At 40.3% G+C, this 23,208-nt stretch overlaps 1 protein-coding gene and 1 long non-coding RNA gene across 6 annotated transcripts in view; one reads left to right on the top strand and one right to left on the bottom strand.

The window, feature by feature from the left end:
* Positions 1–18,457, bottom strand: part of GABRA1 (gamma-aminobutyric acid type A receptor subunit alpha1) — a 44,661-nt gene extending 26,204 nt beyond the window's left edge. Inside the window, exons 1-4 of one of the 5 annotated variants that reach the window (XM_060764979.2) lie at positions 18,348–18,457; positions 15,385–15,473; positions 10,532–10,644; positions 229–296 (exon numbers count right to left, since the gene is read on the bottom strand). In XM_060764979.2, the coding sequence (XP_060620962.1) occupies positions 229–296; positions 10,532–10,644; positions 15,385–15,458 (255 nt within the window). In that variant the 5' untranslated portion in view covers positions 15,459–15,473; positions 18,348–18,457. Of the gene's footprint in view, positions 1–228; positions 297–10,531; positions 10,645–15,384; positions 15,474–16,323; positions 17,048–17,631; positions 17,742–17,870; positions 18,157–18,331 lie in introns of those variants that run through there. The other 4 variants (XM_060764978.2, XM_060764976.2, XM_060764975.2 and 1 more) reach the window with 4 other exon arrangements.
* An 88-nt stretch (positions 18,458–18,545) lies between these two features.
* On the top strand, positions 18,546–22,687 carry LOC137096058 (uncharacterized). Its single transcript, XR_010909203.1, has 2 exons — positions 18,546–19,103; positions 22,354–22,687. It is a non-coding gene; the product is annotated as an uncharacterized lncRNA (long non-coding RNA).
* Positions 22,688–23,208: the final 521 nt, after the last annotated feature.

Below are 23,208 nucleotides of genomic sequence, written 5' to 3' on the forward strand. Positions count from 1 at the left end.
CATTTGCTATTCCTTGGAAGAATTTTAATTTGTTATCTTATTACAGGTTGGTGAGGGCATTCAAGATGAAAGTTTATGTATCCTTGTAAACAATTGTGAAATGATACAAATAATGGTACAGATGACAAAAAAGGCAGGGTACATGATAATAAGCCAGTTCAGATTTTCACACTCTTTCTGAAGGCTAAAAAATGTGTAGAACCTGAAAGTAGATAGGACATCACTTACCATATCATGGTCTGAAACTGGTCCAAAGCTGGTGACAAAGATGTCAGTCTTCACTGCAGTTACACGCTCTGATGAAGCAGGAAATGAAGCAGGAAATTGGGACAATTAGTAGCTTTCATTGCATTCAACATAAAAAGGCCTCTAGTGACCAAAGCATCTTTGTGTGTATTTTTAATTGCATGCATTTTAGCCTTTTGCTTTTATAAAATGTACACATGAAATACATGGTTCACATTTTATTTCTCTGGAATGAAGTACAAGATTTACAAAAGCAAGGCAAAATGTATTTCATTGTTTAGACCAGGGGTCCGAAATTTTCCTTAAAAAAAGTTCAAAATTTACGAACAACTATAAAACTTGCACCAGACATGCGGAAATAATAACGAAACGATTTCGAAACAATTTCGAAACGATTTCGAAACAATAACAAAACAATTACAAAACGAATTGAAAAAATCGTTTCGTTTTTTAGTTGCTCCTGAATGGTTCAATATCACTTCGTTATCAAAAAAATTGAATTAATAACGAATTACGAAATTAACGAACGAAACCGCCCAGCCCTAGCCTCCACTACTTCTCCATCTCTGAAAAAAATATATAATTGTAGCTCCAGGGGTGGTGGTGGGGGGGCTGAGGAACAGATAGGAATCCTGCACCCCAGATGAAATTTTCCTTTCAAATTTTTATAACTGTAGTAAGTTAGGACTTAATCATATGTGTCTTCACAAGTGTCCTAGGATGCTTGCAGCACAGTTGATCCACAGAGCCACACCCCACCCATCACATGATGCACACTAACTTCCAACAGGGCTTTGTTGATTATCTTTGATACAAGCATCCTAGGACGCTCTGCCCAGAACACAGGAGGCTTCCTGTATTCCGTTTGGGAAAATGGGGCCAATGTGAGAGAAAGCTGTGCGGTGACACTTCCCCACTTGTAACCTGAGCGGTTAGTTTACTATTTGATGGTAGAATCTACTGAATTCAATTGTACTAGATTGTCTATAATCCCTGCGTTTTAATCTGAATAGTAATAATATATCACTTCAACAGTGCCTTTGAATGATGGTATATCTGATGTCCTGGAGTCATATGACATCCAGAAGATGTTGTACTACAACTCCATGGTTATGCTGGCTAGGGCTGCTGGGATTTGCAATCTGATAATATCTGGAGTTTTGCACAATTTCTATCCCTGGTTCAAATCTTTTTAAAAAGCAAATATATGGCATTCAGCATGGACAAAAATATAACTCCTAAGCTAATTCACAGCACTATACACTTTATAAAAACAATCCCTAATCAAAATGCCTTCACTGGAGTCATATTCTGTGGCATGTTATTTATTTTTACCCTAATTAACTAGCGAATGTTCAATGGTAGTGATTGTTTTTTAATTCATTTCTGAGCACGAAAGACATGGCCTTTCTCAAATTTGGGGTTCTCAAGTACAAAAAGCAGAGTGAAAAAGCCCACACTTGTTTATCACTTTTACAGTTAGATGATTCAGCTGTGCTTTGTTGGGTGTTCCAAAAATAGTGAGTCATTCTTACACAGGACATAGCTTTACAGAGACTGACTCAGAACGGATATCAACTCATCTTGAAAGGCAGCCATCTTCGCTTATCACATTGAAAGTGTAAGATCAAGATGGGATTGTATTCTATTGGATCACAAATTCTGATGCCTTTGGATTGGATGAGGATAGAATTCTACATTTGAATAAATCCATCACATAACCAACAGGAAGACTTTGATTTGAATAGGTCATACTTAAGTTAGAACCCATTATTTGCATGCTACATATTAATTAAAAAATAATACAAAGTATCAATATTATGTTTAAAATCCTTCATAGCTTAGAGAAGAGTTTCCCTAACAATTTTATGTATCACATAGGAACCCTACACTATCAAGAAGTGGGCTTCTTGGGGAAGTTTACTAGTTTTATCCTCACATTAGCTAATAAGATACTTGGATTGAGGCAGACTGATTGGTCCAAGGTCATCCAGTAAGATCTTAAGGGAATTTGAGCCAGATCTCTTTGATTGAAGTTTCTGTCCATTACAACAAATAAGCCCCACACTGGATGAATGGTTTAGGACATCATAGGTGAGGATTTCTATATCAGCAGATCAGTGGATTTTAAAGGATTTTTCTATTGTACTGAAGCCTGTTCCCAAAACAGACTTGGATAGCTCCTTTAAATTTTAGACTGAGAAAGGGTTCTCTTCTCCACTAGTGACCAGCAGGACCGAAATCTATACAATCTCCAAAGTGTAGAGCCATCATCCCATCTTGTATTAGGTTAGGAAAACCCGTCCATTTGTTTGTTTCATTCAGTTTCTCAGTATTCCACCATGATTCCAGAATCCTGTTTTTTGTTTTTCTCAAGTGGATATTGGTATACACTTTGGAATACACTTTTTCCTGCTGTGTATTTATGTATGCTCCCTCCTCCCTCCTATTTACATAACCAAACCATTTTAAATACAACAATTTTAATCACTAACTAAACCATTTTAAACAAAACTATTTTTAATCAGAAATGAAGCAGAACTTTGTATCAAACCAGGGATGTTATCATACGTTTATCTTTATTTGCTTCTTTTCTACATTCTTATTTAAACATCTGTCTTCAGGGTGTAAACTATTAAGGAACGTCAAACCATGCCTTAGTACTGGTTACATTTCACCTACACTAGGAAGTCATACAGGTGAAATGTAGGTGAGTACTGGGAGTAGGATTCTGGAAGAATCCTCTCTCCGGGTGTGCTGACCCCTGCAATTTCCCCAAATGTGGGAAATTCGACTGCATAATTTGTACCATGAAAACCTATTGGGTGACCTTGGGCAAGCCACACTTTCTTAGGTTAAAAGACAAGCAAAATATCCTTGGAATAAACCATGCAAAAAAAAAATCCTATGAAAAGATCCCCATAAATTGGAGTGAACTTGAAGGCAAATAACTACAACAAATACAAAGATTTATTATCGATGACCTTGCTAACATCACTTCTGAAACGCAATGTGGGAAAGTGCGGACATGTGGTTCCAACTCCCTTTTAACAGGACTACAAAATCCAAGACCTTCCATGGAATGAATTCATTTTTCAGATGGACCCCCTCCCCTCACACCACCACAGTGAATGACTATGCCTGCTTTACTTGTTAATACTCCCCATGGACACCCCCCCCCCCCCCAAATACACACACACTAAACCAACCAAGAACCTAGAAGCCAAAACTAGAAGTAAAGTGACTTTCTGATGCTTATGGTGGGAGTTTTGACCCACCACAGGTCTAAACTGCCAAAATCTAAACCCTATATCTGCACCGTTGCCTACAACTGCCATATGATAAAATGTATCTCGTTCCAGAGTGCATGGGAGGTTTTGCTGCAAATGCTACGTTTGTTATCTATTTATATTCTGGAATCTAGAGCATGTTTACTTTAAAATATCGTAAGTTCTATTGTGAGCACAGCACAATTCAGAACACTATTATATGCATGAAACATTTTAAGGAATAAATACCTTATACGTTTTCATTCCTAGGGCAACCTGACTGAACATGTCTCCCAAAAATTTCTGAAGTAATAATGTTCCAGTACATGGAGAAAGAGTCAGGAAAAGATAGCCAAAAGAAGCCAACTGAAACTGTAAGGTGTAACATTTACTTCTCCGTGCTTTATTAAACAATATAGGGATTATTTTTATCTATACATGTATACATGTATTTTCATAGGAATAAATTGAACATTTATTCCCAGTTGATCACACTTTTTGTCTCACAAACTGATAAAAGACAAATCTTTTTCTAATTTAGTCTAAAATATCAGTATAAGTATGCACATAGTATATTAATCCTTTAAAAGAAAAATCCTTTCTGCATTATTTTAGGTTTTTGAAAATTGCCATTAATTAATCGTGTTCATTTGACAAACTATCATTTACATTTTACAAAGACAGAATGGCATAGTGATTTAAAAGGTGGACGAGAATATGGTACATCCAGATTTATGTCCCTTTTGAGTCCTGAAATGCACAGGGTGAAATTAGACCAATCATTTTATCTCTTGGTCTAACAATGCTGTGAGGATACAATGAAGTGAGCAATTATATACATTAACTTCCTGAGATGAAAGACAGGTATAAGATGCAATAAATACATCGCATTTCATGCCTGGTGTTGCAATGAATTCAGTCCATGAAAAAGCTTTCAAAAGTTAAAATTTCTAATCTATATTCACATAGGAAAGCTATACTTAGAAACTCTAGGCAAGTGAATACACCACAGTGTCTTGAGGAAAAGGCTAAATGTGTAGAGTATTTAATGGCACTTATTGATGTTTGCTAAAGTATGAAAGAACTAGAATATAAAAGAAAGAAACAATATTATTTCATTGTGACTTAAAAATTGAGATTTCATCTTGTTTAGAATCAGTGATGAATTTAGGATAAATGAGGCCCTGTGCTAGTGAATTTATTTATTTATTTATTTATTTATTTATTTATTTATTTATTTATTTATTTGCGACATTTATATGCCACCCTTCTCACCCGAAAGGCATTACATGGCCTCTTCCTTCCTTGGGCTGTGGAGGAGGCAGGCTAGGTAGGCTTGCACTGCCTACTTTTACAGCACACTCCCACAGAATAGCAACTCCATCATTATGTCTGAACTCACTGAGAAACAGAGTGCCTTCAAATTTAAAAGAAAAAAATCATTTAAAAAAAAATGGGCAGGAAAATGGGGCTCCGGCTAATAGGGCCCTGTGCTTAAGCATTCCTCAGCACAATGCTAAATCTGGCATTGTTTAGAATTATGTCAGTTGGATAAAATGAACATGTACATTCAATTTCATCATTTATTAAATAAAGGAAAATTTGCACCGACATATGCATATGTGCATTTATGACAGTATCATGATGTCTTAGTAACACAATTTAACAAAGATGATCAGGAATCAAGAATGAAAATCCTTCATGTAAAGGTATTGGAAAACTATACAAAACTAATGTGGGTAAACTAGAATTCAGCAGTGATAAATGACTGAGTATATATGGTTCTCTATAAAATATGTGGCACACATACTGGTATAACCATTTTAAAATAAATACTGACATTTAATGTGCTTTGCAGACTCCTTCACTCAATATCCAAAAAAAAATAATCACCAAATGTCATTTATTACTTTTACAAAAGAGTTTCCAAATAATGCCATGAAGGTAACAGAAACCATAGCAGAGATTTTATAGAAGCCAGTTTAATGTAGGAGTGTAGATGACATTCACTCTGAACCATAGCGTAGAAAAAGAAGAGAAAATAAAATTGGCTACTCTGTTAGAATTCAATATATGTATCACCATTATATACTGAGATACAAGGGAACAACCACAAATTGGCCTGTATAAATCCAAATAGTAGAAACATTGAAAATCTCACAACCTCTGAGAATGCTTGCCACAGATGCAGGTGAAACCTCAGGAGAGAGTGCTTCTAGAACATGGCCATAAAACCCGAAAAACCTACAACAACCCAGTGATTCTGGCCATGAAAGCCTTCAACAACACATTGAACTACGTCAGCATAGCTATGTCAGACCAAAGGCCAACCTTTTTTTTTTCTGGTGTTCAAGACTGCAGCCTGATAGGAAAGTGCATGATATAGTCTTATTTGAATTGGGTTATACAAAGTCATGCCAGTAATGTGGCATAAAATGAGATGACAAGACGATTTACAAAAATATTGCAAACGCTGTTTAGCTGAGTAATATACCTTATAAAATATACATTATTTAGCTGACTATATGTTAGTTTCTTCCAACACATGGGTAGTACATTCAGAATTTCAGAAAAAGGGTTGTAATTTCCACCAGAATGTCCTGAAACTATGGTTCTTTCACTGGTAGTCTGAATGTACCCATGTGTTGGAAAAAGAAACACTTCAATTACATTATTGTGGCAATACAAATTAGTAACTTCCTTGATATACATCCTACTTCTATTAAACATCTACCTTAGGTAAATGTCCTTACTCTTGATGCACGACTAATTATCCTAAGTGAGATGTTTTTTGTTATATGACTAATTTGAATTACAAGAAAAAACTGCCAAGCCTCTTTTGTATATGTAATGAAAGAGGTATAGAGCAGTATAGCTAATCTTATTTTTCTCTCCTTGGTGTTTTCATGAACAATCTTAAGTTTTCTATTTCAAGGAGATTGCTTAAAGAGATATTGTAATGCAGAGATAGGAGTTCATTTGAATCTATGAACACCTTCTGTCTTAAACAGAGACCAAAAGCCCAGCCTAGAATTATTACGAAACAGTTGGTTGCCTAACAGATAATTCTTGCACCTAACTACTGGGTAAGTGACCTCCACCAGCTGCTTCAAGAAAAATATATAGCTTAGAGCCAACTCAATGTGAAAATGGTAAACAGAATTTGAAATAGAACAGAGGTCAGGAGAAATCCACTAAGTATATTGTTCTCACAAACAATTAGAACCATACAATCAAAATTCTAAAGAGGCTTTTCTCAGCTACTTTATACATGCAGACAAATTCACAAATAAATCCATCTCCCTGTTTTAGCTTGCCAAAAGATGGGGAAAATATATACTACAACTTTACACTGCTTGGAAAAGGGTAAATATGTTTGCTCATTTTGAGTATCTTCCTGGAAATGTTTGCAGTAACTTTCTAATTTAAAGGAAGCTAGCGGGATAAAGATGTCCAAAAATATCTCTGAATTTTTTTACCCCAATTTTTAAAAGTCCAGCTTTCTTATCCTTTCCATTACACATTAACATTCTTTTTGGACAAGCCCTCCCTCCCCAATATTTAAAATCTATAACCTATCCAAAATTAGTCCCAGTTTGGGCCTTAAAAGACTCCAGGTTTTGATAAAGACACTTGTGCATATGAGGACTAAACTTATAAGCAATTCAGTAGACATATTTGTTTATTTTATATTATTTAAGAATCAGATGTGATGTAATTAATTTCTAACATTTGAAACATATAGAATTGAGCAATGAGTCACCATTATGTAGGCAATACATCCCATACTGACATATATTCTCATAATTATACTTAATGCCCTGATAGTGACCAGAAAAAAAAAGATTTTATTGGTTGTGTTCCTAAAGAAAGGCAAAGATTGGGGTCCATCTGAAGCCATTCCTATTTATTACTCTTTGAATGCAACCCACATGCCCGTCTCTTCGAAATAAACTGCTGAGTGCACACTGAGATTGCAGCCATAATATTTTGGAGAACATAGGGAAATACTGAGTCTGTATGCTTCATGACACCCCTATTGTGTTAAAATGCAAGCAAAATGCTATCTTTAGTCCCCCTAAGATTAGAACATCTATTAGATGTCCCATGATCCACACTTGGAACATTCTAATTGAATTGCGGCAGTTTTTGCATTACCCGTCATTATGGACCGTAGGCAGTGACTATAATGCTACTGGTAAGGTGATCACAGAGACATTGAAAATGTCTTCTGTACCAGACAATTCCTTTTCACTTCTAAGCTTGAGAATGTTTGTACTAATATGCTACCAATAAAATATACCCTGTCTCTCAAAGTTACACACTTCAGCAAAATGGTATTTGGGGACAGGGTCAGATGTAATTGCCCTGTTGGCACATTGCTAATGCTATAGACTGCTGCTTGTACTAGATATGTCATCAAATGCAGCAAATAGGTGTAGTCATTTAAATTAAATCTGGACTATGTGTGAAACTGAGCACTTTTCATTCTAATTAACCATCTTCTGGCATCTTGGCTAACTTCATGACCTAAACTTTATGCAAAGGCTCAAGAAGAAAGGGGTCATGCCAATGCAGCAGAGACTATGTCAGCTGTAGTCAAAGGGAAAGGGAGGAATTAGACTTTTCTGACTGCATACTGAGGCTGATGTTCACAGACAATCTACTAGAACCCATGCGCAGCCTTCCATTTTGTAAGGCATGGATGTTTCTCCATGTCCTGCATTTGAGGCTGAGATACACCCACACAGACATTAGCTGGAATATCCCTGAATCATTTTTGATAATGCATTAAATACCCCTTTTTCAAATCAGACATAACACTAATTCATGCCTCCATCCTAACCAAGGTATATCTAGAGCACTTATTAAATATGATATATTCATGCTTGCCATTAAGGCTAAGTGGAATCTATAGTTGTATTAATCAAGGATGAAAAAATATTTGGGAGCTAATCCCAGATTTTGCATGAAGGTAGAGGAAATATTATCACAGTAAGTGAACAAAATAATGACTTGCTTTGTTACATTACTTTCAAAATTACATTCAAAATCCTCCACACAAAAGAATCCATTATTTTCATGAGTTCCCTTTATCAAAATAATCTACGAATAATACTTAACAAAGCAAAAGTTTAAACATAATACCATCAAATTCAATACTATTAAACCAAAATCGAGTGGAGAGATAGATGGAATTAACAGATAAAAGGCAATGGTGGCATTGAATGAGTCATTTGATTAGGGCTTTCAGCTTTTTCTGTTTGATGCTTCTTTGAAGACAGTTTAAATGTGACAATTGGCCAACTCTTCCATTTTCCCACTAAACAAACCTACCTGATAGTGAAAGTTATTTCATCTGTTTGTGTTTAGTAGATGGTTTAGGATTTTGTCAAAGGAGATGAACAAAGTTGGCAACTTCCATGTCAGTTGGGGTGGTGAAGAGAAATGAAAGTACTCTGGGTTTCGGTTTGAACTTTAAAGGAGCTCTCCAATGTGCTTAATCTTATCCACACTTTCAGCAACTCCTTTAAAGTTTAGATTAAAGCTCAGGAGTGGATTAACATACACAACATGAGCACCAACAACTGCCACTGTTTGTACAGAGAAGAGATGAGGACACACATAGTGGGTTTTCTTGGTGCAGTGGCTGAAAAAAACCCAGGGTACTTTGGGTTCAAAGAAGAATATTGGGTAGGCCAGCCCTCAGATGAATTAAACTTACCCAATTGTATTAAAATAATTTGAGTTAAAGAATGTCTTGTTGATTTTAGTGGGAAGTTACATTCACATTGGCACATTTTGGCTGGGTTGAAATGTTAATGTGAATAAACTGGAAATCATAGTCCTCAAAGGTTTATTCAATATCAGTAACAAAAGAGCCGAATTTTCACCAATGTACACTGTTCAGAATTCACAATTATGAGGAACCCAGGGAACGTCCTTTCCATGAACAGATTGGCACTTCCTGTTCACAGGCTGGAAAATATTAGATCCTCCTGAATCTAGTATTCTTGAAGGTTGTACAAAGATCAAAAATCGGAAAGAACCCCGGGTCAAAACAGGTTGCAATAACATTTAGACTGCCATTCACTGCATGCTATTGCTTACCCAGAAATAAGTGAAAGCCCTCTGAATGCAACGTGGCCTATTTCTGAGCAAACTTGTGTAGACTGTGCTGATAGGGTAATATATCTTTGGCACATCAGACAGTGCCCATCTGAATATCTTATTCCCCCTTTACATCCGGAAGGCCTTGCACATGTGCGCACGTGTTCTCCCAAAGCTGTTTCTGAATGACAGGTGACCCTGAGGCACAATCTTTCCTGCAGTGTGAGGAACTACAGTCAGAAGCAGAAATCAGGACAGCTGCTGACATAAATTGGAGCAGATTCAGTTCTCCGCTCTGACACAGTTTTATGTGAATGCATGCTCTCTTGATACCACTGTAAAATTCTACAGCACATTTTTTAAAACAAAGGAAGCTCCCTCGGTTCTCTGAGGTTGGAATGGAGTGGGATTATCACGAACACTGAAGAGCTCCACTTTGGAGGCCCAGTTTTGGATCTCAAGTAGGCCAGCCCTCAGATCAATTAAACTTACCCAATAGTGTTTAAATAATTTATGTTAAAGAATGTTTTGTTGATCTTAGTGGGAAGTTACGTTCACATTGGCATGTTTTGGCTGGATTGAAATGTTAATGTGAATTTACTGAAAATGATAGTCCTCAGCGGTTTTATGCAATAACAATAACAAAATATCTGAATTTTCACCAATGTGCATTGTTCAGAATTCACAATGATGCTCTAAATTATGAGGAACCCAGGGAATGTAGCAATTTATTGAGAGGTATTTATCTTACCGCAAGTGAGAATCTGGCAGACACCTACACCTATTTCTTTATTTGGTCTGTTTATTTTATTCCTCTTTAAGAAATCAAAAGATTCAGCCAAAAAATAGTAGTTGTACACATTTTTTGTTCTTAAGGTCAATTCAGAAATGACATTAATACATACCTCCCAACCCTGGTCTGAGGCGATTATCATAGCCATCAAGTAAACGGTCTAGAATCCGAGTGAATATTGTTGTGTTGTCCTTAATTTCATCTTGTAAGGAAGTTTGTCCAGAGCTGGAAACAAAACAAAAAACCCCAGTGCTGTTAACATTATAAATCATTAATCCAGCAACAAACCTACAGAATCATAATTCTCAAATCTGCTTAATCTCGCTTATACTGATTTTTAGATGCAAAATCTCTTCCATCAAGCCAGATTATGGCAGCATTATAGGATCCTTTCTCCTACACAATTTCTTTTTAAAGTATACACATTCATTGAAAAGCTTTTACCAAGCCACACAGAACCTTAGAAACCAATAGACATTAGATTTGAGGCATTTAATGTTTACCATTTTGTACATTTGCAAACTAGGGGTTTCCAAGTGACGGTGGGTGTGCGTTGTGTGGGTTTGTTTGCTTGTTTGTTTTACAAATCAACTCCCTAAATAGTTTGCTGTAAAATGAACCCTAAAACAAGCCATTGAGGTATCTAAATAGACTCAAAGTAGGGAATAGTAGGCAACACACTGGGAAATGTATTATTCAGAAGTTAGTAGCATCAGTTTAAGCAAACTACAATTAGAAATACAATCAGTGATATCATTCTCCAAACTGCACAATTTTCTGGATAACTCTATCAGCTAGTGATTTACACCATAATGCGTATATATAGTACATTCCCAGTTAAATCTTCTATGTGTTATTAACAGTTCTCTTTCTAATATGCTTTGGAGGAAACCAAATTGGATGCACACTTGAGTTATTTCCTACTGAAGTAGAAAACGTTTTGTGAGTTTATAGGGACATTTTCACATCTTGTCTTCCAAACCACATTCCTAGCAACTAAATGATTGATATTTAAACATTTAACCCTGCATGGTTTAATACAGTGCTATCATTGAACCCTGGCAACACCAATGCTTGGATATGGTTTAGTGATTGATGCAACATTTTACAACAAGCTTTAGTATCAGGTTTTGGCCTGAATGACAACTGGAAACCAATGAATCTGGGCATGTTTAGCCTAAGAAGAGAAGGCTGAGAGGAGACATGATGAGAGCCATGTATAAATATGTGAGGGGAAGTCATAGGGAGGAGGGAGCAAGCTTGTTTTCTGCTGCCCTGGAGACTAGGACGTAGAACAATGGCTTCAAACTATAGGAAAGGAGATTCCATCTGAACATAAGGAAGAACTTTCTGATTGTGAGAACTGTTCACCAGTGGAACCCTCTGGCCTGGAGTGTGGTGGAGGCTCCTTCTTTGGAGACTTTTAAACAGAGGCTGGATGCCCATCTGTCGGGGGTGCTTTGAATGTGATTTTCCTGCATCTTGGCAGGGGGTTGGACTGGATGACCCATGAGATCTCTTCCAACTCTATGATTCTATGAATAGTAGTCCAAGCCTTTTCAATCTGAATACAACAAGCAAACTGTTTTCATAGATTTGTCACGGCATCGATTTGTGATGGTGCTGGTCTCTTTTTAGTGTTGGTCTCTTTTTAAAACTTCGGTGAAGTTCTTGTCATTAAGAAAGTGGCTTTCTTCTTGCACCTTCAAGTACAAATCATACTGTTTTCTCCTAATCATCTATCATGGTTGTGTTAGAGCCAAATCTTGGAGTCCTTCTTCTGTCCTTTAACTGGGAGAGATCCTATTTGCAAAATGGGACATTTGCCAGTGTAAACTCAGCAGGACTTAGCCCTTGAACCCCAAGTTCCTTTCTTCTTGATCACTTTGTCACCTACATTATTGCTGAATCAACCTTCTTTGGGTATCTGGTCCAATGTGATTAACACAATCTTTCCTCCAAAAACTCTTCCATTTGGAAACTCCCCATGAATGGTACCAATAAGGACAAATATTTACAAGCCATATTTATCTCATATAATAGCTACCACATTTATGAACTAAACGATGTATATTAAACTAGCATTTAAATCATTCTAAATTTACAGATTAGATGTTTGCAAAATTAATATACATAAATATAGGTGTAAAAACCAATTTAAAACTGTTTTATGGTTTTAAAAATCCAGCTACAGCAGTTTCAAACACAAATTCTATATTAAAAAGTCTCATATTAACACATTCATAATTTTGATCACAGTTTACACATGTACAACTATAATTCAAAATGTATATAAATACATACAGAGCATGTGTAATAACTGCAGTTTTGTGTTGCATATTTAGCTCATTTGTAGAAAAGTAACATAATTTATGTAAATTTTGGTTGATATTTATTAATACACTACAGTACTATTTAAACATCATGAGGAAAATCCTTTGTATTTATTTTAAATGCTGTTTATATGGGACAAGATTGCTCTATCCTATATAATTTGCAAATTAATATTTCATGTCCTCCAGAAAATAGGGTTCCCACATTGCCATAAGATATTACTTGCATCTTTTCTATAACATTTGAAGGTTATTTTCATTTCACACAACGCAAGCTGTGATTGGCAAAGACAACAAGGTATGTGTTTATACCATATATTTTCATAAATATATGAATTTTTTGGATGTTTTTGCTAAAATGCAGTAAAATCTCCTGTTTGAAATACAGTGATCCAAGTTTTTTTGAATGCATGAGATGGACCCAGAAACAGTTACCAATATTTTCACTCTCTAGTAACTATAGAATTCACACACAGTATGGTCTTGAGTGTTTTGCCTGTGCAAATTCCATTAATTTGACTTCCAACACAGGTATTTGAAGAGTAAAATGATTCTTACTAACCAAGCTTCGGATAAACCCATAACACACTATTAAAATGGGTTGTAACAATAGTCAGAAAGTAATACATTTCATCATGTCATGCTGAAACCAAGAGAGCATTTGTGGAAAAATTAGGCCTTGTATAATATTGATTTCAATTGGATCAAAGTTGGTATGTTTCACTGTCTCTAAAGTTTTGCCCGGTATCTCTGTAAATGTAGGCATAGACTCAGTGAGAGAAATGGCTCAAAGTAATGTATGAAGGAGGGAAAATGTCATGAATTACACCTATATCTTCAATTATATAAACTTATAATTCTGTCTTTTATAATTATAAGTTTTTAGAATTATTAGTACTTACAAGTTTTAAAATTATAAGTACAATACTCTGCTCTTGTATTAATCTCTGCTGCTCTATGAATAGGCCTGACAAAAGCATTGTGCATATAGCACACACAAATGCAAAACTATCAAGTTTTACATTCTCATTTATCTTTGGTACAAAAAAAAGAGATTTTTAAAAACCCTGAAAACTTCTCCCTGGCTTTATGAGCAAAATAGTTGAGTCAGGAACGGGCGACCCTTCCTTCCCCTCAATACAGACACGCGTGCCACGTCACTTGATTTGCCAGACAGGGCCACAGACAGTAAAAGGAGGATAAACATTTTAGCTATGAAATTGTGTTTTTCCCAAGGTGTCATTTGAATATCTTGAAGGAAAATGTCAGTTACCATGTTTGTGGTTTTACACTAAACAACTGTATAATAATAATAAAAAACGACTGTGCACTAACTCCATCTACAGGTCATTATAATAGTGACACCTCATATAATTTTTCAATAACAGGCAAATGTTTCTTGATTCTGACTTCTAAATCTACAGTCTCAGCAAAACAGCAAGCAGCACACAGTAGGGAAGCGGGGAGGGGGTGATAAAACAGAAGACATGGTCCAAGGGTCAATTCTCTCTTATTTTCATTTATCTCCTTTTCTTTCAGAAATCCACTTTATGCACCTTGCTCATCAACTATGCTATATAAAATGATATGCCAGCCTCCTTTATTTGTATGCCTGTGTTGCTGTTGGTTTTTTTAAAAAAAAATCCTGTCCTTGGAGGAAAAAAAGCTGAAGCTAAATTGGATGATCCATCGTCACCTCGGTCCCTTATAAAAAATACACATTTCTGTTTGTTCACGGAACCAATTTAAATAGTGATGCTGAATTAAGAGAAATAAGTCAGAATTAGAGATGAAGAAGTGTTTGTCATTATTTGCATTTCAGCACAAAAATATGCATTCATCGATATATAATATACACTATTGACACAAATAGTCTAATCCCAGATACAAATCATAATTGGAGAAGCTTCCCCCTCCTCCCTTCAATGAAATAACGTCAATGGTAAATTCACTCCTGATCCTGATGGGTCTGGATGGCATGCTTCTCATGCCATGCTCCCACTGATCCCAAATTTTCAATCCTTACATGAAATAGCTAGCCTTCATGATCCCATTTCTCAGACCCAATTTGCTTGAACAGTCTAGTCTTACAAAGAGATTCTGATTTGCTGATCAAATATTTAACAGGGAAAAGCCAGCCCTAAAGTCTGTAGGCCATTCACTCATTTTGGTGAAAATTGAAGAAACTGATATGCAAATTGCTAACATGAGGTCCTGTGCTGACTTCTTTCCCCCGTTTTTCTATGCAGAATAAATTCTGGCAGAATATATCTATCACTCTTTTGTATGTGTGACTGCATTTAAATCACCAATCTAACTTTAGTGTGGGTGAAGGAGTCACTGATGAACTCTTCCTGAACAGCAATTGCACTACACATGTTATGCAAACAAACCGTCATTTTCTTTCAATCTTCTCGTATTTTGACTTAGCTGGGATTTGAACAGGATTAACTTCCCCTAAATACAATTAGTAGTAGCCTAGCCCATGTGCAGCCAGTTCCTTATTCTCTTTCCATTACAAAGAGCAAAGATGTTCCATACTGACGTTTGTGTAATAATTTTTTTTGAAAAAGAGAGAAAGACAGTCAAGAAAGAGAGAGAGAGAGAGAGAGAGAGAGAGGTCTTTCCCCACCTTCTTCCAGTTAGTGTGCTTATAAGGAGAACCCAGGCCCAAAGGCGGTCACAGAGAAGATGCGTCATTTTCATGGTAGGTTATGGAAGCTGAAAACAAAATTTGAAAAAGAAACAAAAGTAAGCAATCCCCTTGCTTTGAAAGACCACGGCAAAATACCAACAGGTCCTCAAGAACTTTAGATGGCTTTCCTAGATGTCAAACCGTGATAATTACACCATGGTGTCTCATTCAAAGGAAAAAGAAGATGGCCCTATCTGCTTCACACATTTAATTATGTCCATTTCTAGAGACAGGGTCCTTCATTGCACTTCACAGAGAATTTTTTAAAAATCTGTTTCACTTATGCTTTCAAAGGCCAAGTACTCAAAGAAGCCTTCTCAGTAACTTCTGCCCTCCCTCAATGAGCTGCCACTTTCAAGTACAAGCTTTGCAGTTTCTTCCTAGGAGCAATGTTAAAGACTCTAAGAGCTTTTAAACAGTGCCTTTGCTTTGATAAATAAGATTTCTTGAGGGTATTTCATGAGGTCTTGAAAACCCATAGGAGGTCCCAAATTGGAGATGACTTCCATCCAAAAGGAGACCTCTTACCTTGGCTACCAAGCTATTTAGAAGCAGCATAACATTTATGAGCATAATCTAGTTTCATCCAAATCACAGTTAGGCTTGCATAGCTGTCCAGGATGCTTCCCTCCTCCAAAGTGCATACACAAGGATCCCTTTTTAAGTCACTTCATGCATACTGCACCTGATCCCAAGTCTTTCTCTCCCCCATTGCCAAATCAGGAGGGGACACTCCTGGTAGCAAAGGCTCCATCTCCTGTCTCGCTTTGTGCCTGACACCAGTTTAGTTTCAGAGTCTTTTGCAGAAAGGAGAAACCGAAGCCCCCTCCCCTCCCCCTCGGAGACCTGGGTGGTCTTCCTGGAAGCCAGCTTTACCATTCCGAGGGGCTCTTCAGGCCCGGCTGCCGCTCCTTGCCCCCTGCTCTGGCTCTGGCTCTGCTGCCGGAATCCACTGGGCTTGCATTGTTTTATCCAAGATGGGCTCGCTTGCCTCCCCCTCCTGCGCTCACACTCGCACACACACTCCTGGCATGGGCTGGCTAGACTCTTTGGAAGCAATTGCAACACAGAAGCACCATTTCAAGCCACACCAGAAAACCAACAGAATGAAGAAGAGGAGGAGGAGGAGGAGGAGGAAGAGAGAGCAGCTGGAAGGAGGTGGCTGGAGTAGTAGGGAGCTCAAAGCCAACCATCCACAGCCGGAGTCCAAGGCGAGAGTCAAGCTCCTCATGGGAACAGGCAGAGTTTTCCCTGCCTTCTCTGTAAAAATGCGGGCTGCCTCTCTCTTGATCAAGAGATGGGAAGGGAAGGAAAAGGAAAAGGTGGGGAAAATCGATAAAGCCAAAGCACCGCCTGGCTTGGTGTGCTAACTTCTGCCCTGTTCTCCAGCCAAGCGCTGTAGATGCCCCCCCCCCCTCACATACACACACACACTTGCCCTCCTAAATTCACAAGAAGGAATCCAAGCCCCCGAATTGCCTGTAGAGGAGGAAGAAAAGGGGAAGGGGGAGCAAAAGCAGCGGGGGAGGAACCACCAAGTGCACAAATCCTTGCTCCTCTCCCAGCCCTCGCCCTTCCTTCCTTTGCTTCCTTTCCTCGGCCAGCTCCCCCCCCCGCTCACCCGCTACCATGGCCCCTGAGAGTCCAGACGAAAACAGAAGAGAGGGGGGATTGTGCCCAGACCCCCACACACCGCCACCAGGTCTTCCATGAAGAGAGCGATGGAGAGGGACGTTTCGGGGAGAGCCGGGGGAAGCCAAGCCAAGCCAAGGATGTGCCTGGCTTCTGCTCAGGGGGTGGCTGGGCTGACTCTGGGTTAGGGGGTGCGGAAGGCGGTGGGCTCCCCTCCCCGGTTTCTCCCTATATTTTTGGCCACCAGCTTAGCAACTTTGTCTCCCCCCGGAGTGGTCCTCCTCCTTCCTCCCCACCTCAACGCCTCCCTCCCGCCCCAAACGCAGGGAAGAAAGAGGATGCCGGAGAGGATGGGGAAGAGGATGGCTTCCGCTCGGGCTCCCCAGCCCCCCTCCCTCCCCCCTCCCTCCCTCCCTCTCTCCCGGCCGCCCATCGATCGCTGCGGATGTGGGTCTTGCGAGGGGGCTCTCGGGTGGGCGAAGGGGTGGGGGCAGGGGCAGGGGCAGGGGCAGGGGGATGGATCTCGGGAGAAGCCATGCCGCCCCGGCGTACCTGCTCGGCGCGAGAGGAGAGAGCCCACACCAGTCCTTCCCATCCATAAAGATGCTCTTCCCGGGGAAAGGGGGAAAAGGAGTGAAGGAGGAGAGAAAGAGAGAGGGAAAGAGAAGAGGGAGGGAGGGAGGGGGGAGAGGGAAGGAAGGAGGGATGGAGGGAGGGAGGGAGGGAAGGAAGGAGGGGGAGCTGGGAGATGCTGGATGCTGGAGCAAGGCGAGAAAGCAAGCGCCGGTTACCTCGAGACTCTCCGCCGGAGCCAACGGAGGGATCGCGCCCTGAAAATCGCCCAAAAGAGCGGCAGGAGGGAAAGGAAAGGAAAGGAAAGGGGCCGAGGAGGAGAGGCGGCGGCCGAGGAGGAGGAGGTGGTGGTGGAAACTCTCCTCTCTCTGCCTCTCCCTCCCTCTCCCTTCCCCTCTCTCCCTCTCCCTCTCTCTCCCTTTCCCTCTCTCTCGCTCTCAGGGGCGCTCAGCCATCATGGATGCCGCCGCTGTTGCTGCCGCCGCCGCCGCCGCCCGACTCTCCTCCTCCTCCTCCTCCTCCTCCTCCTCCTCCTCCTCCTCCTCCTCCGCCTTTCCAGCCCCCCGCTTCCCTCCGCCTCGCCTCCGGATCGCAGCTCGGCAACCCCACCAAAAACACCCCCCTCCCTCCTCCCCCCAAAAAGAAAGAAAACCCAAATCCCACACACACCACCACCCACCCTTTCGCTTTTATACCGAGACAGGAGTAGTACGTCCCGGGGTAAACCGGATGTGAACGAGGCTGTGACTTCATGCCAGGAGAGATTGGGTTTTAGAAAGGAAGGTGGCACCAACCAAGCTGGCAGCCAGGAGACCCGCTCGCCCTTTTTTTCCTCATTATTATTATTATTATTATTATTATTATTATTCTTACTATTCCATATGCAGCACATCTTATTATTCAGCCCTCCCGCCCTAATCCCCTTCCCTTCTCGGCGCAATCCTTTCTAACGCCACCCGCACCTGGCGTTATTATTTTGCTTGGATTATATTTGATTGTATGGGGATAGGGAGGGAGGGAGGGAGGAAGAGGAGGGAGGCTACGCTTGTGTGTGTGCCTGACTATAGATGCAGATATAGACTGGCGGGAGGGGCTGAAGGGGGCTCTCCTGACACGAAGTGGGGAGCATCTTCGGACAGATGCGGGGAAGCCTGGTGCGCTCCAGCACGCCCAGCGCCTGCCCTCCACCCCTCTTTCCCCTCCAAAGAAGATCTGGCCCTCGCCGCCCCCCAATTGTCTTGATCCAATATCTATTCGTTTCACCAGTGTGAATGACGAGAAATGCTAAGGGATACTTCTTCTCCCCTGCTGGGTTTGGTGGCTCTTCTGTATTCCTGGAGTAGCCAAAGATGTATTGTCGGGTTCACCGAAGAGGAAGAGAGAGGCCCATCTCCCTTCCAGGCTGAGACGCCAGGAGTGGGCAGGGTGGCCCTTAGTCCCAGAGGGTTGAGGTAGGGCAAGTAGAACCTGGGCTGGGGGGCATGGGTGAGTGAGGAGGTTCTGGTATTTGTGCGGTTCAGAGGGCGCTGGTGTGTCGGCATGCACCTCTGCTTTGCCTTCCCTTCCTCAATTTCCCTCTGCCAAACGGTGCGGGGAAGCGCTTCGACCCTTCCGCGTTGCCTCCAAGCCCCTCTCCTGCCAAGCAGCCTTCCAATGTCACTGCCTGTCCGAGGAGGCATCTGTCACTGCTCTCCAAGAACAGCATCAGGTGGCCGCCAAGAAGGCACCCTCTTGCCCTAGGAAATCATGCCGAGTTTCGCTGGGCGCACGCACGCCTTCCCACCGGCATCGCCTTCCCCTCCTTTCCCCCCACAGCCTCCCCCCCCCCCCCCCCACACACACACACACACAACCAGCAGTGGGATTCAGCTTCAGATTTCTTGAATGGGCTGTGTTTCCAGAGAAGCAAGGGAGAGCACATTGCCTTCGCGGAAGGGGCCTGAAAGCTCCCGGGGAGCTCTCCGTGGTGCTGAAAGGCCGCCTTGTTGCTCAGAATAGGACACAGCGGAGCCAAGGCTTTGGGAAGGCTGCCTCGCTCATTTCCACCTAGCAATCCAGTCCCTTGCGAGAAACGGTCGATGGGGATTACTAAAGGGACAGCCTGCCTCCTTGCTCTCTGAGTGGGATTCTGCTTTGACATAAAGTTTTTCCCCCTTTTTAAAAAATACATTTCATATGGGGCATCAAGGTGCCCTGAAAGAAAAGATAATACCCAACCAATGGGCAAACTGAAACATACGCTGATTCAAACAATAAAGACATTGGTGGCCTCAGAAAACATAGGCCTTGTCTCAAACTGAGAAAGTCATGGACTTAATATTTATTTGAAACTCTCTGAACACAAACAAACTACATTTCCTCAGACAGCTAAAAACTCATCAATTCTCCCTCCCTCCCTGCCTCTCTCGTATTGTGCACTTATCTATATCCTTAGCTGGAGCTGAAATGTTGTGTTCCTTCAGTCATTTCTGAATAAACACAGGTTTATACAATCTGAAGAGAAACCATTGAGGAACCATTACCACCTTGATATTTTGGATATTTTGCTGGCATAAAGGACACATAGGCAGGCTCCTCAGTGGTTTGGGAACAAGTGAGCTCCACGTATTCAGCACATTCCTGATTATGAAAGGACATTGACTCCGAGGAAGATACAGGCTCTTTGAAGCCTGCTGGCTTCTGAGGCTGAAAGCATTGTGAACAGTCATGTACATTTGGAATTCTTAATGGTTTCTCCTTGAATTCTCCTTGCTTTTCTTTGAGTTGCTCTCCCTTTAAATGTCATTAAAATGTCACAGAGGCACTAGGTTACTTGCTGCTGGCAGGATAGGAAATGTATACAAAAGAAGAGGCCAAGGTCAATGCAAAATAATAATAATAATAATAATAATAATAATAATAATAAATTTGAAAAGCTTACATGTTACAAGGATTTAAAGAGCGAACTGCAAAGACTTTGTCACAAGCCAGTGGTGATTGGTACACTGGGTGCAGTGCCTAAAGACTTTGGCCTGCACTTAAACACAATCAGCACTGACAAAATCACCATCTGTCAGATGCATGCATTATTAGCTGACACATCACATAGTCCTAGACACTTGGGAAGTGTCTTATGTGTCATCCAATACAACAGCCAGAATAGCGATCTTGTTTGCTGTACTAATCTTGTTGTGTTTCTAATAATAATAATAATAATCATCATCATCATATGACACAATCTGGTGACTTATTCAGAAAAATGAGTCCCAGTCCCCAACTCTGTTTTGTTTCATTTGGTCCCAAACCCGAACTGGATGAAGACTTGATGGGTTATTGTGTTCAGGGTTGCAGAGTCCATGCTTCAATCCCACTACTATGAGGGGAGAAGATTTTCAGTTAAATTGTTGGCTGGGATGGGCATCTTATAGTCCTCCAGTTGTTGGTGATTGTGGTGGAAAGTGGTGTTGAAAAGGATCTGGAGCAGTACAAATTGCTCACCTTATTCTAGATCAGTGGTTCTCAACCTGTGAGTCCCCAGATGTTTTGGCCTTCGACTCCCAGAAATCCTAACAGCTGGTAAACTGGCTGGGATTTCTGGGAGTTGTAGGCCAAAAGACCCGGAGACCTGCAAGGTGACAACCTCTGTTCTAGATCATGCATGAGGATACATATGGAAACCTTTTTTGCTAATACAGAACCATTTGGAAACAAAATTAGGGCACAATAAGGAATGCCTGTAATATAGGCTACAGCATGAAATATCCATTTGTGTTCTTCCATCCAAGTGCTAACTAGAACTGACCATGTTTAGCTTCAAAAATGGTATACAAGCTTCTTTTTCTCTAGTATTTATTCAAGAACATTGCTAAACCATCTTTAATTTAAAATAAAAATTCCAAAGTGTTTCAGAGTGAAAACCAACAGCAATAAATCTAGTAGCCAAATGTTATGATACAATGATAAACAATTCTAGAAAATGACTCACATGAAAATCAACCATAATAGTTGGGCAAATAATAATGAAAAGAACTGAGTATTTTTTTAAAGAAATGTGAATGATGGAAATGGCCCACATCCTGCCTCAGTGAAGAGAGTGTTCCATATGGAGAGCATCACAATAGAGAAAGTCCTGCTCCATATCTCAACTGAATGAAGTGTAGTAAACAAAGTGTAAGCTATAGTGTAGTAAACAAAGTTCCCTATTCAGGAGTACAGATCAGGATGGTTTCTAATAGCAGGGTGGGCCATATATATATGTAAACCTATGAGTCCCCTGGTGTAAACCGTTTCTGCATTACTTCAAGCCTAAGTAATCAAAGGTATGACATCAAATCTGGCTTGGTAGTTAAATAGCAGCCAGTGAAGATATCTCAGCATAGGAGTTAAAACAGGAAAGCCAGTTCATCCTCACAACAACCCACTCTCAAAAGGGAGTATGATTGGATCAAGATGACCCAGTGCATTTCCTACTTATGCCCATGCAAGTAGAGGGAATGGCTGAAATCAGGGAAAGGGGCAACATTATCATATTTCTGTACAAATTCTCCCTCTATGACCCACTTCAGAGTTCACAATTGTCGGGGGAGGCCCTGCTCTCGAACCTGCCACCCTCACAAGCGTGACTGGCAGAGACAAGAGCAGGATCTTCTCGGTGGTGGCCACCCATCTGTGGAATGCACTCCCCAGTGAAATCCGAGTGACTCAATCTATCCTCTCCTTCAGGAAAAAAACTAGTCTTGGCTCTGGGACCAAGCATTTGGGCAGCTGGCTGAGCAACAACTGTAATGACTCAAGAGAATTGTCAATGAAGACACCTTGGACTGGAACTCTGGGCTATGATTTGGATTAGAGGACTCAAACTTGGTTGTGTTGATATTTTAAGGGCCATTATATTGAATGTATTTTTCATGTATTTTAACTGACGTTGACCTGTTTATGTTAATTGCTGTGCTGTAATTGCCAATTGTAAACCATCCTGAGTCCCTCTTTGGGGGTTGAGAAGGACGGGATATAAATGTTTTCAATAAATAAATAAAATTTATAATGAAGACATTAATGCTCTTTGCGTGTTGAACCATGTGTATGTTTGTCAACAGAAGAAAAAGGTTGAACAAAATGTGGTCTTTCCTTCTTATATCCCTTTTGCCAATGAAGTTTGAAGCATCCTGGCATACCCAAGCTTTCTCTGTATTGCTGCCCCATAGATCTTAGGTCACTGCAACACAAGTCTGTTTTCCTCATTTTTTTTATTTTACAAGCATTCACATTAAATCTCCAAACTGCTTCTCAAACTAGAGGTGGAAAGTTAAGTGTAGGTGGAAGATTCCATGGGGCCAACAACTGGAAATAAAATTCTGAGAAATAATTGAGGTGTGCATTCTTCCCATAAGATATAGTACATAAAAATAACTATCGTTCTTGCTTAGCTTTTCCACGCTATCTTAGTGATCTTCAGATGATGGCCTTTTGATTGTGCTTGTTTTCGGTTCCAGTAAAGTGCCAATGGTTTGAGTGCTTGACTAGTCTCCAATGAGCCATGAAATGCACTTGATGATCGTAGGCCAGTCATCCCTTCTT

The sequence above is a fragment of the Anolis sagrei genome, chromosome 2 (assembly GCF_037176765.1).
Source record: "Anolis sagrei isolate rAnoSag1 chromosome 2, rAnoSag1.mat, whole genome shotgun sequence".
Lineage (NCBI taxonomy): Eukaryota > Metazoa > Chordata > Lepidosauria > Squamata > Dactyloidae > Anolis > Anolis sagrei.